This window comes from Motacilla alba, chromosome 10 (genome assembly GCF_015832195.1).
Source record: "Motacilla alba alba isolate MOTALB_02 chromosome 10, Motacilla_alba_V1.0_pri, whole genome shotgun sequence".
NCBI lineage: Eukaryota > Metazoa > Chordata > Aves > Passeriformes > Motacillidae > Motacilla > Motacilla alba.
In genome coordinates, this window is record NC_052025.1 from 6,810,813 (window position 1) to 6,823,661 (window position 12,849).

Consider the following 12,849-nt stretch of genomic DNA (forward strand, 5'->3'; position numbering starts at 1 on the left):
GTTTCAGCACCGTTGTTGTGTGGTGAACAGACTATTGCTATTCTTCACTAACTTTAGTACTAAAATAGAGAATGGCTATCCAGGTTGGGACTTCCTTGAAGTGATAATTCAGGAGGATAAATACAAATTTTTGGGTACTGGTGGAAAAAAGTAGAAGGAAATAAGAGAATGGGGGTTTACTGCACAAATGCAATTCTTCATTTATTGTAACACTTTATTTTCCAATTATTGGGGTGGTAATTTACAGTAAAGTATTTTAAATTTTAAATAACATCTTTACCTATGTAACAAAGCAAGGTACTGACAACAGTGAGCCTCTTAGCTGGCATGTGCAAGTGGAAATAAATCCTGTCTTACAGTTTGTTTCAATTTACTTCTAGATTAACACAACTGTAGATGAGAAGGACTCTTCCAATCCCTTTAGATTTCCTAACATTGGTGTGGAAAAGTTTCTGGAACTGAACTCAGAACAGAACCATGATGATTATTGCTTGGCCTATGTGTTTACAGACCGTGATTTTGATGATGGAGTTCTTGGTCTGGCTTGGGTTGGAGCCCCTTCAGGTAATTCTATACAAGCCTTCAGTGCTATGAGATAAAGTGCTGTAGGTAGGCACTAGAAAAAAGGTAGAAACCACTTTTTAAACTGACAGCAAATACACAAAAATCTCCTAGCTTTTCACAATTTTGGTTCGGTGTGGTTTAATTTTATTTTTAGTATATTGTTCCATTTCAATTAATCTTTCTGTATTTCCGATGAGCAGGATATGAAGAGTAAAGAAAAACATATTTATTTTGTTATAAAAAGGTGATATTACTTGGATTGCTTTTTATTTATGGTAGGTGTGAGTGACCAGTAAAGTGACAGGTGAAACAAGTATTTCTGCTCTATATAAACAGACCTTACAACTATGAGAACTACATTGCAGAACCTTTGGGTTTTCTAGGTAGTATTGAAAGAATTTTTTTTTTGAATCAGTGAGATTTTGTTCTGGGAGATGACAGAATAATTACTGCATGACTCTTCTTGAACTGATTCTCATTAGTTTCAGTCTAGTTGTGTATTTTGGGTCTAAAGTATGTCCTTTGATGTAAAAAAAAAAATCAAAGTTTTGATGTAAGAAAAGGCATGTATTTTTGTATGTAAAGAAATACTTTGATGTAAAAAAATTTCAATCAGTGAGAGTTTGCAAGAGACAGAATACCTTACTGAGAACATTATTGAGAGCTTTAACAGAATTGAGTAATGGTGGAAGAAACATGAAACTGTTCATGTAAGGGGTAAGAGATCAACAGAACCATGACTGCAGTTGGTGTGTTAGAGGGACCTGTGTGGACTAACCTCAGTAACTGTGGAAGAACCATAGGAAAAGTAATGCCAGAAGGTGAACAGAAATGAGCAATTTGGTCTGTGATGACTATTCTAGTGTATCCACTGAGCAAGGACAGGATGAATTGAAATGTGCAGTCCATAAACTGCTTTCAAAACTGAATTTAATTCAGAGAAAAGCTATGATGTTTGAGATTCTCATCCTTTACACACATACTGACATAGATTAAATGGAATATGTCACTAGATCAAAATTCTACATGAGAAAGGAAAATTTCTTTAGACTGGTCTTTAGACACCATTTACATTAGCAATAGAATAGCTGGATTTTAGAACATTAATAATGCTTCAGTTGAAACTCAAGTTATGGAAAAATTTGGTGAAATTGAAGTCAAAATTTTGAGAATTTTCCAAACAGGAAGTATGATGCACTTGACTGCCAACCTTCTAAACATGGGTCTCATTAGCCAACACATCAAAAGCATTTTCAGCTTTAGTTTTTTTTCTTTCTGACATGAGATACACACACACACACACACATATATATATATATATATATATATATATATATATATGTGTGTACTTATTCTGTCTGGCATTTTTATATAAATGCTCTTGCTGTGAGAGAGGATCTCCAAAATTCCCATGTACTTTTTCCCTTGGTGAAATCCAAATAAGATGTAGATTGAGGCTACTTCTGCTGGACATTGCACCCTGCTAGTCTTGTACTACAGGTATGATGAAATAAAGGCTCATCCATTCATGGAGTGCCCAAAATAGCTCTCAAAAGCTATTCTAAACCAGCTGACTTCTTGTGTGAATGTATCCAATCAATGTTGAGAGCATTTGTGTGAATAAATCCAATCTACTTTCAAGGTTGTGTTCGTATTAATTACAGAGAGCTCTTAGTCTGTAAACCTGCAGAGGCAAACTGTTTGTTGCTCTGGATGTCAATAGACAAGTAACACAACACTTCTTTCCCTAAATGTGTGACTTGTACTTTTGTCTGAATGCAGGGAGCTCTGGTGGAATATGTGAGAAAAGTAAATTGTATTCGGATGGTAAGAAGAAGTCTCTGAACACTGGAATCATCACTGTCCAGAACTATGGCTCTCATGTGCCCCCCAAGGTTTCTCACATTACTTTTGCACATGAGGTTGGGCATAACTTTGGTTCCCCTGTAAGTATTACTGGTGATCTGTTAACTCACTCTCAGCCATTCCTAGGGTGTGATTTACAAATGGAGGCTTTACTCCTTATAAACAAGGACAGCAGAATCCTGACTCCATGAGCATATGTGCACATACATTGTATGCAAACAAAGGGATGGCAGCTGAGCCCCTTTGTGAGTGTTTGACAACACCGGTGCAAAATGCATTTTGTGAATTGTTTACTTATATTAGTTCAATCCCTTACAAAGGTACTTTATTATTGTTCCCTAAACACTTCCCTGTCTTAATAAAGAGTAGGGTCACACACAGCTTGTTAAATGCATTGTACTTTATCCTGGAGACGAGGAGGAAGCACTGCAGAATTGATTAAGATGGCACTTTGTTCAGCAAGTGGTTCACATTTGTTAGATGATTTATACTTACAAGTTTATCTAAGAAAATAGTGGAGGGAATTAAGATGCCAAGAAGAATGTTTTTGAGCAGAACTGTTTCACAGACATTTAGGGATGCAACTTGTTTGTGGTAAGCTTGAAAGCATGAAGTTTTTTGTTTTGCCAGTGTGTAATGCATTTCATTCCTCACACTGGATATTGTGGATGTAGTCACTGGCTGACAGACTCCTGCTCTGTTTTGAAGTTCTCTTTGTACCTCCCTCAAAGCAAACAAGAAGAATGGACTGTGGTTTCTGTTAACTCCTCCTGCTTTCATTCCACAGAATGCTGATTACCCTTTTGTGATCATAAAGCCACTCTTTAGGAGATGGCAGCAAGTCAGTATTCATTCCAGGACATGCACTCTGGGGTAAATTACCAAGAATGCAAATAAGATTAAACTTATGGAATTAGATACTTGCTACTGTTGTCTTGGGGGAAACAAAAACAACAATGGAACAAAGAGAACCCAAAATCAAACCTTGGGTTTACATACAGTTTTTGTATTGCAAAGAACCTGAGAGTGTAAGATGGTGGTTCATTTTTATTTTATTTATTCTGTGTTAAAGTTACCAAATCCAGGTTACTTTTGCACCTGCCATCATTGAGATAGTTGTAAAATGTTTGTTTTGCAGCATGATTCTGGAATGGAGTGCACTCCTGGAGAGTCCAAGAACTTGGGACAGAAGGAAAATGGAAATTATATCATGTATGCAAGAGCTACGTCTGGGGACAAACTTAACAACAATAAGTTCTCTATCTGTAGCATTCGAAATATCAGCCAAGTTCTTGAGAAAAAGAGAAATAATTGTTTTGTTGGTATGTATTTAATCCTCCTGAAAGCCAAATAGCTAAAATATTACTGTAATGCTTAATTATTTTTTTTAATTTATCTTATTTTTTTAAATTTACTGAAAGATTTCTGCAAGTAAGGAATTGAATTTGAAATCTCCAGTAATGTGTCAAGTTCTGGACTGGCCAGCACAGAAACAGCAGGACACACTGGAGTCAGTCCAGCAAAGGGCCACAAGGATTATTAAGGGATTGGAGCATCTGACATATGAGGAGAGTCCAAGAGGGCCTGTTTAGTGTGGAGCAGAGAAGACTGGGGGAGGCTCTTCTCTGTCTTTGTAAATGCCTGGTGGGAGGGAGTAAACAAAGAGGGTCAGGCTGCTTTCAGTCATGCTCATTGGACTAGAGGTAAGGAGCCCATATTAAACTGCAGGGAAATCCTATTTAGACATGAAAAAGAATTTTGCAAGAATTTTTCTTTCTGGAGTCTGATGTATGAGCTCTCACAAATTTTGTGAGCTCGTGCTCACATAGGTTTGCACATCTACTCAGTAGGTTTGGATTTTGGAGTAGTTGACCCCAGTACCATCAGCCTTTGCTTCAAGGTCCTGTTAAAGGTGTTAAAAGGTGTTAAAGGTGACTGTTAAAGGTGTTAAAGGTGACTGTTAAAGGAGTGCAGGAAAGGATGCAGCTCCCTGAGAGTCTGAGCAGAAAGCTTGTCCTTATACTCCCACTCTTATGAATCAAAACCTTTTAAGCAGAGGCTTAAAGTTCTGTGAATTGTGGGAATGACTAAGCTGGGTGTCAAGCAGTAATGCAAATTGGCTTGAGCCCTAGTCTAAAGTCCAGTTTGACCAGGCTCTCTGTCCTGATTAGCTGGATGCTTGTTAAGGTTTATAAGTATTTGCATACTCTTTGTACATAAATATACTGGCATTTTTCAGAGTCTGGGCAGCCCATCTGTGGTAATGGACTGGTTGAACAAGGAGAACAGTGTGATTGTGGATACAGTGATCAGTGTAAGGATGACTGCTGCTATGATGCAAACCAACCAGAAGATAAAAAATGCAAGTTAAGACCAGGCAAAAACTGCAGGTATTGTGCATGTGTTACACTACACTTTAATTTTGGGCATGTAGTGGGAACTTTAATAGGGATTTCAGAATCTGAATCTGCTTACCTGCATCTTTATAAAAAAGACTGATTTTGTTTAAAATGCTTTATACAATGAGTGAGAAGTACATAAGCATAATTATGCTATGGGAAGAATTATTTTCAAGTCACATTTGATTAGGACAAATCAGAAATTGGTTGAGTGCTTGAGTAGGCTTCAGGGTGAACAGTCTGTTTGGAACGGTTCATGCTTTTTCTTGGCATCCACAATCTGTGTTTGTTTCCAGCCCCAGCCAAGGCCCGTGCTGCACTGCCCAGTGTGATTTCAAATCGAGGACTGATAAGTGTCGGAATGATTCTGACTGTGCTAAGGAAGGAATGTGTAATGGTGTCAGTGCTCTCTGCCCGATATCCGAACCCAAAGAGAACTTCACAGTGTGCAACAGGAACACACAAGTTTGCATAAAGGGGGTATGGTTTTTACAGCCTTACGTAACTGCTAATGTGGTTTATTGCAGAGCACTGTATTTTGAATTGATATGGTTTCTGTACTTGCTGCACAGGAGTGCAATCTCGGTCTCTTTTTTTGAATAGATGTTTGATTTATTGGTGTCAGTCAAAACAACAGTGAAGGTACACCAAAGATTAAGAAGTACATAACAAATCCCAAGGTAGCAGTAATGTCTGAGAAAGTTACACTTACAGTTTTTTGTAAAAATCAGGATGATGCAAGTGTTTTATTTTCTAGTGCCACCTTTTCACTTTTCTTCAGTCTTGGTCAATAATTCTGCTGCTGTAGAAAACTGGATATACTGTCAATAGAGGTTGAATTTGGTTTATTGACAATACACAGTTTCTCCAAACGTACACATAGCACTGATGTGCAAGCATATGGAATTGGAATGATTCTGAACTGCAGTTAGTTTCCTGGATTAAAGAGAACATGGCAGTTGCCATGAAATATTGATGGGAAGTCTCTTATAAATTGATCTGTGTTTGCTTGGAAGCAAACACAAGCAAAAATCATCCTATTTAAGACCTGTAAGTTTTTGTGTTGTAAGTTTATTTTTCACAGTGCAGGATTTTAATCAAGTACTGCTTGTAATATTTTTCAGCTAATTTATAGCCATCTTAAAGATAGAGGAATTTTTTTCCTATAGTTACTGATTTTGAAACAAAATTGTAAATAAACTGAACTTGGAGTTTGAAGGATCCTCACACAGTGCAATTAAATACATAATTTTTTCTACCATTAATTTTTATTATTTTCCAAGAGAAATATTTGTGTATACCTGTGTTAGATTTATTTTTCTAACCATGATTTTGAGTAGTCATGTTTCAGTGTGAACTGTGGTGCTGTGGGTGTTTTGCAGAGTACTCTCAGGTTATAAAAGAAGATACTGTGTTAAAAAATAAAATCAGTAAATCACCTTTTAAAAAACTAGAAAATATGCCAAAATCTTGACATTGAATAACTGTAATAATTTTTTGCTTATAAGCTTTGGAAAAAAAATTGAAGCAGTTGATTTATTGATAAGCATCTTTAGAGCTATAATTATGCTTTCAGATAATAAATGTTAATATCTTTCATAATGTCAGTGTGCTTAAAAGTGAAATTGATTTTTGTGTTGCTGTGCTTTTGTGTCCCACAGCAATGTGCTGGCTCTATCTGTGAGAAGCACGGCTTGGAGGAGTGTACATGTGCTAGTTCAGATGGCAAGGACGATAGAGAACTGTGCCATGTCTGCTGCATGAGAAAAAGTAAGATTTACCTGAATCATAAGTGTAAATAGAGGAGGAGGGGTCTGAGGAACCTGCTCATGGTGTTTTACTTGAGTTTCTGTTAGCTTTGAGAGCATTTTGTTCAAATGTAGTTTCAGACAGACATTGCATCATACTGTGTAGGAAATAACAATACACTCTGCATTTTTACAGATTATTAGAAAAGCATTTTGAACAATTAAATGCTAGGGTGGGTATTCATGCACAGATGTTTTAATACAATAATGGTTTGATTCATTTGTATTCACTTTTCAGTGGACCCAACTACTTGTGCAAGCACAGGCTCCAGCCGATGGCAGGAATACTTTCACCTTGAAACCATCACTTTGCAACCTGGATCCCCCTGTAATGATTTCAAAGGCTACTGTGATGTGTTTATGAGGTGTCGGCTGGTGGATGCTGATGGCCCTCTAGCTAGATTAAAGAAAGCAATTTTTAATCCAGAACTATATGAAAATATTGCAGAATGGATTGTGGTAAGTATATTTTTATATTGCACGTCTAACATGAAATGCTCTTGGTAATCAAGATTCACAGTAGTTAAGTGTTGATATGCAGACTTCTTCAGCATTCTTCAAAGTATAATTAGCCCTTGTTTTACCAGATTTTCTGTAAGCACCCTGTGTGCAACAAATAAGTTTGCTAGATTGAAGGGAATGGAAACAAACAAATTACAAATAAATAGGATCTGCTAATACCTCTATTCATTCATGTTTTTAATTTACTGTTTTTTCATGTTTTGACTCTTCATACTTGAATGCTCTGACTTCTTTTAAGAAACTAAATATTTTGATCTTTAGCATTCATCATTTTTATTGTGCTAGATGTCACTTTAATAATAATACACTGGAAGAGGAGCTAGAATGAAACACCCTTGGAGAGCTGCATAGGCAATTTTGTGCAAGCTGTTGATTGTTTTGGGCTTACACAGCTCTGCTGGAGTGTATCTTCTGTGAAGTACCCTTCTAATACTAGAATGGAAGTATTGGGGCTTTTCTATGGAAGAACTTTGGGGACATTTCTTTCAAATGTTAGGCTGGATATTCTTGGTGATGCTTCAGAAAGCTTTTTGGTGACTTCTAAGACACAGTATAAAGCCATATTCAATGTCTTCTGTCTCTTGTGCATGTGTGCCAGCCCCCACACAGTCGTTTTGTTGTTGTTGTGGTTTTGTTTTTTAGGCTTATTGGTGGGCAGTGTTGCTTATGGGAATTGCATTGATCATGTTAATGGCTGGCTTCATTAAGATATGCAGTGTTCATACTCCAAGCAGTAACCCAAAGTTGCCTCCTCATAAACCACTTCCAGGTGAGTAATGCAGCTAATTACAGAGATATGTTTTCTCCTCAGCTGTTTAGTTCTAAAGAGAAATTTCAGGTGTTTCAGCCTACTGTTCTTAGGCTGGCACTGTGAAACTACAAATGGAATTAATGCCAGTGAAACAATTATTGAAAATCTAATTCTTGTCTTATTTTCCTATAACATAATAAGCAATCAAAAGAAAGCTTTAAAGACTTTTCCCAGCATCAGAGTTCTTTTTATTTCCTATTCCATGCTACATTTTGTAAGAATTGGCCTGTTTAAGGAAGTGCTGTTGAGATACTGAAATGTATTCTGTGTGTCCTCCATGCAGACACTCATCTAGTTAAAACTTTGCAGGTCTAAATCCAGAGCCTTCCAGAAAAATACTTGTACTTAATTTGCATGGCCAGGGCAACTCTTTTGGAATTAACTTGAGGTTTTTTAAAATTAATTTTAATAATGGCTACTTTTCTTTGGAACAGGCACTTTAAAAAGGAGGAGACCACCACAAACCACTCAGCCCCCACAGCGGCAAAGGCCCCGAGAGAGTTATCAGATGGGACATATGAGACGCTGACTGCAGCTTTTTGCCTTGGTTCTTCCTAGTGCCTACAATGGGAAAACTCACTCCAAAGAAAACCTAATAAGTCATTGTCCCCAGTCTAACTCTCAAAAATTGAAGAGGAAAAAAAAAAAGCATGATATGCCCTCAAAACAAGTGGAAGTGGTTAATTTTTAATGAGAGAACCTTCCAGCTCAAACAGAAGAAAAGTTTTCTCTTGAATATTTTTAATTTAGTGGCACAAAGTCCTAGCATATCATGATTCTTTCCCCCTTCTGTGCTCTTCATTGCTGCATTTTCTTCACTTGCAGGCAAATATGGCTGTAGTAAAACTTTTACTCAAGAATTGAGACAAAGATCTGTTTTTCAACTGCCAGACAAGGCTAGGAAGCTAGACCACCTCAGCATTGGAGACATTACTTGTCAATGTATATACATTGTTATATGCAGACATGTATTTCTAACGTACACCCGTACTTGTGTGCAATTGTAAACAAGAGAATTGCAATATGGATGTTTCTTTGTATTATAAAACTTTTCCGCTATTAATGAAGAAATTACTGTTTAATTGACATACTCAGGATAACAGAGGATGATGGTGTGTAGTGGTCAAGGGTCCTGTGATGCTTTACACAGCAATTTTGAATCCAATCACACTTTTTTTATCATTATCAAAGTTGTTTCAAGCATTCATTTCATCTTTATCCAACAGCTGTTAAGTGCAGCATACAAGCCTGGATGGTCTTAGACAGATTTAACAGGTGTTCTGCAAACTTTGCAAATGTCAGAATGTTTCAAAAATGTTTTATGTAAGTGTCTTCCTTGTAGCTCAGCATAAATATTTTTAATTTGTCTGATTATTCAGTGAAATAATGAATAGTTAGATCAAATATTTCCATGCTTTATTAGAAAATTTTGCCTGTTATTCAACTTGTTTTAAAAATTGTAACCACTTTATTTGGGCTGTTCAGATATTCGTACAGTTTGGTAATCAAGTTCATGTTCTAAGGGATGTGGAAAGAAAAAAAAAAGCTGTAATTTTTTATTTTCTTTTTTAATTTATCAGGTGTTTGGATAACTTTTCAGCATGATACTGTTGATTGATAACCACTAGAGTGATTTGCCTGGCTACTGTGGCAGAGTTAAAACTGTAGTTAGGACTACCAATTTACCCACATTTATACCAGTAGTGAAGTTCAACAGCACAATGTCCCATTCCAGAGTTTTTATTACGAATGTAAATAATTGGCATTTTTGAAGATGAATAAAAGATGTCTTAAGGTGCTTACTGCTATGCAGGAGATGAAAGGGGGCATTACAAAATGTTTAAGCTTGTGATGTATTTATTGCTTGTTTTCCAAAAGCACCAAGCTAATTAGAGATGCAAATGGCTATAATTTTCCTGGCTTTGCTTAGGAGAAATTTTACTAAGGGTTGGACAGGCTTCCTTTATTTGTTTTTTTGTTTTGTTTTGTTTTTTAAGAGTATAAGGTTTACACAATCATTCTCATAATGTGACGCAAGCCAGCAAGGCCAAAAATGTTACAGAATATAATGGGATCTCTTCCTTGTAAACTTGTACAGTATGTGGTAACTTTTTCAAAACACAGCTTTTTGTACATGGTTTAGAGACAAATTTTGTACATGAAACCCCAAGTCCAATAGACTATATAAATAATTCTAAATGATCTTAACTAGTTAGAAGTGTATGTAGTTGCTTTTAAGTCATTTTAAATACATTTGTTTTAAGACTGTGCAAAGATTGGAAGTGGGTTTGCATTTCTAAAATGGTGACTTTTATTCAGCAAGAGTTCTTAGTAACTTCTTGAGTGTGGTAGACTTTGGAACATGTAAATTTTTTGCCTGTAATGTTATCCTGTGGTAGGATTTTGGCAGACAAATGCTGCCCTATTTTATTTTGAGTCTAAGTTAAATGTTTTTTGAAAACAGAAATGTGCACTGAACTCTCCACTGCAAGTCAAGATGTGGTAAAGCTGAAAGGAAGTTCAAGACAATGAAACAGAAATACTACTGTCGATTTCATGTCCACTGTGTTTTATACAGTCTCTTTTTTGTTCACTTTGGAAATTTTTACTAAAAAATGCAAAAAATAAAGTATTGTGCAAAGATATGTAAGGGTTTTTGAAACTTGAAATGCATTAATAAATAGACTTGATGAAATCATCTTCTGAAGATCTATTTACTTGTTGAGCCCTGAAAGTGAAGAGGAATACACAGATTCCACTTTGCTTGATTTTTGGCTTTTACTGTCGTGCCAAAATGTAGTTGTACTATCTCTGTCAAAGTGTCCCTCAATTTTAACATCCTGCAGTTATACATAAGAATAAATGTGTTTGTGTAACCTGTTTAGGGAAAGCCATGAAATTAATTTTAAATTACTTACATGATCACAGGAATAAAACTTTTCTTACCTGCAAAATGAGAAACTAGTTGCTGGTAGGATGTTCAAGCCTGGCATCATCGTTACTGATGGATACCTTTGGAAATATATTTGGAAAGGAATATTGGAATTAATATGCAATACTCTGAATACTCAGTTGATGGATGAGACTTACAGAAGGAGCAAATGTGCTTTTTGCAAGGCAATTTAAAACTGCTAAGCCGGATTTCTGGGTTTTTTTGTGTGTTGCATGGCTGATTTAAGTGATAAGACTGCTTTTCAAAGCCAGGTCCTGCCAGTGAGTCTGCCATTCTTCAGGCTGTTTGTTGAGAGTGGCCTGCTTGGACATCTGTTTCCTGAAGTGAGCAGGGTGGACTTTGATGTTATCAAAGCATACTCAGAGTTCCTTCTTCACAATGCCCCCACCACCACCCCCATGACTTTTTATAGAAGTTCTTCTCCCTGTAGCTAAATAGCACTGTCTGTGCAAAGGGCATTAAAAGAAAATCCCTTGGAGCAGAGCCCTTCTGCAAATCCTCATTGAGGTGCTGCTGGCTGTGTTTAAATCTCTGTAAGAACACAGCCCAGAAGGGTGGAATAAAACCTAAGCAGCTCAAATACAAGTTTCATATATATTTTAAAGTATAAGTGAAACAAATCAGTACATCATTTTTCTAGCTAATATTTGACATAATCTTATTTGTACCTATTTATTCATCTTGCATTTTTTAATATTCACTTATTAAATGTATCCATTCACCCTGTGTAGAAGCATATATGGAGTAGTCAGTATGGTGTGAGCATGACAAAGGATTCAAGGTCCTCTTAAGCAATGAAACTTTATACCATACCATACCATTGACGTAATTTGGGTTTTAATTAGTGTTCCAATATTTCTTTCAGGAAAAGCAAAAAAAGGAAGGAAGAAGCTTTTATTTCTGAACATTGGAAGTTCATTATTACAGAGAGTGATGAAAAGGACAGCAGCCATTCTGTCACTCTGAGCTGTGTGTGCTGTGACAGGACTAAGCACCTGGTGGCTTCCAAGGTCTCAAGTCAGCTGTATGGAGTGAGTCAGGAGTAATCCCAATGAGCACAGAGTAAGGCACCACCTTAGGCACTTGAGATTGTAGGTATGACTTTTATGTGCAGGCATGGTGAGACAATGTATTACAGCTTGGGCTTTATTCCACTTTTATATCAGAAATTAGTGTAATGGCTGTCAAAACAGGGACAGAATTTATTTGGGCATGTGATTTGTGAAAAATGGCATCAGAAGAAGTATATTCCTGAGTTCACATACTGACTGTTCTTTTATTTTTCCTACTTGGCTTTTTAAAACCTTTCAGATTGTCTTACCTGAGGATATACTGTCTTCACTTAGTTGAGAACTGGAGAATGTTTTTTCACAAACACTAGAAGTCATCAAACGCCCATTTCTTGAGTTTCAGCACAATGCAGACAGCTCTGAACCTTCTTCCACCCGCTTTTCCTGAAGTAATGCCTGCTTCCTCTGAAGTTTAGATCCCTTTATCAGCCTCCTAACCAAGAAAGTGATAGTAATTTGTAAGAAATGCCAATTTTGATGTCTGAAATGTTTCTAAGAGTGTAGTTTCTGTACTGTTGGAGTACAGCCCAATTCTTTTTAGCCTTTGTCTCTAGCTTTGTCATCCTTTAACTTCTTCTGAAAAAAAGATTTTTTTGAGGCATAGGGGTAGGATTTGGTTCAGAAAGCTTACAAAATTCATGGCTTAGAAAGCTGGTGATAACTGATGTAAATGCAATTTCAATGACAGTATTAAATTCTCTAAATAGACAAGTATTTTATGAAAAAAAGAAAACCCTGAAACAGAAGTAAGTGGCAGGTCTTTAGTAGCTTTTTGCAGAAGCAACAATTCAATTCTAGAAACAATCTAGAGAGATGCCTAATTTGAGTTAGGCACACATACTTCTCTGTTTACTTT

General features: G+C 36.5%; 1 protein-coding gene across 1 annotated transcript in view; it reads left to right on the forward strand.

The window, feature by feature from the left end:
* Positions 1 to 10,668, forward strand: part of ADAM10 (ADAM metallopeptidase domain 10) — a 42,105-nt gene extending 31,437 nt beyond the window's left edge. The window contains exons 8-16 of the mRNA XM_038147189.1: positions 381 to 564; positions 2,347 to 2,510; positions 3,569 to 3,752; positions 4,670 to 4,820; positions 5,126 to 5,309; positions 6,491 to 6,599; positions 6,876 to 7,096; positions 7,802 to 7,928; positions 8,405 to 10,668. Of these exons, the coding sequence (XP_038003117.1) occupies positions 381 to 564; positions 2,347 to 2,510; positions 3,569 to 3,752; positions 4,670 to 4,820; positions 5,126 to 5,309; positions 6,491 to 6,599; positions 6,876 to 7,096; positions 7,802 to 7,928; positions 8,405 to 8,499 (1,419 nt within the window). The 3' untranslated portion in view covers positions 8,500 to 10,668. The remainder of the gene's footprint in view (positions 1 to 380; positions 565 to 2,346; positions 2,511 to 3,568; positions 3,753 to 4,669; positions 4,821 to 5,125; positions 5,310 to 6,490; positions 6,600 to 6,875; positions 7,097 to 7,801; positions 7,929 to 8,404) is intronic.
* Positions 10,669 to 12,849: the final 2,181 nt, after the last annotated feature.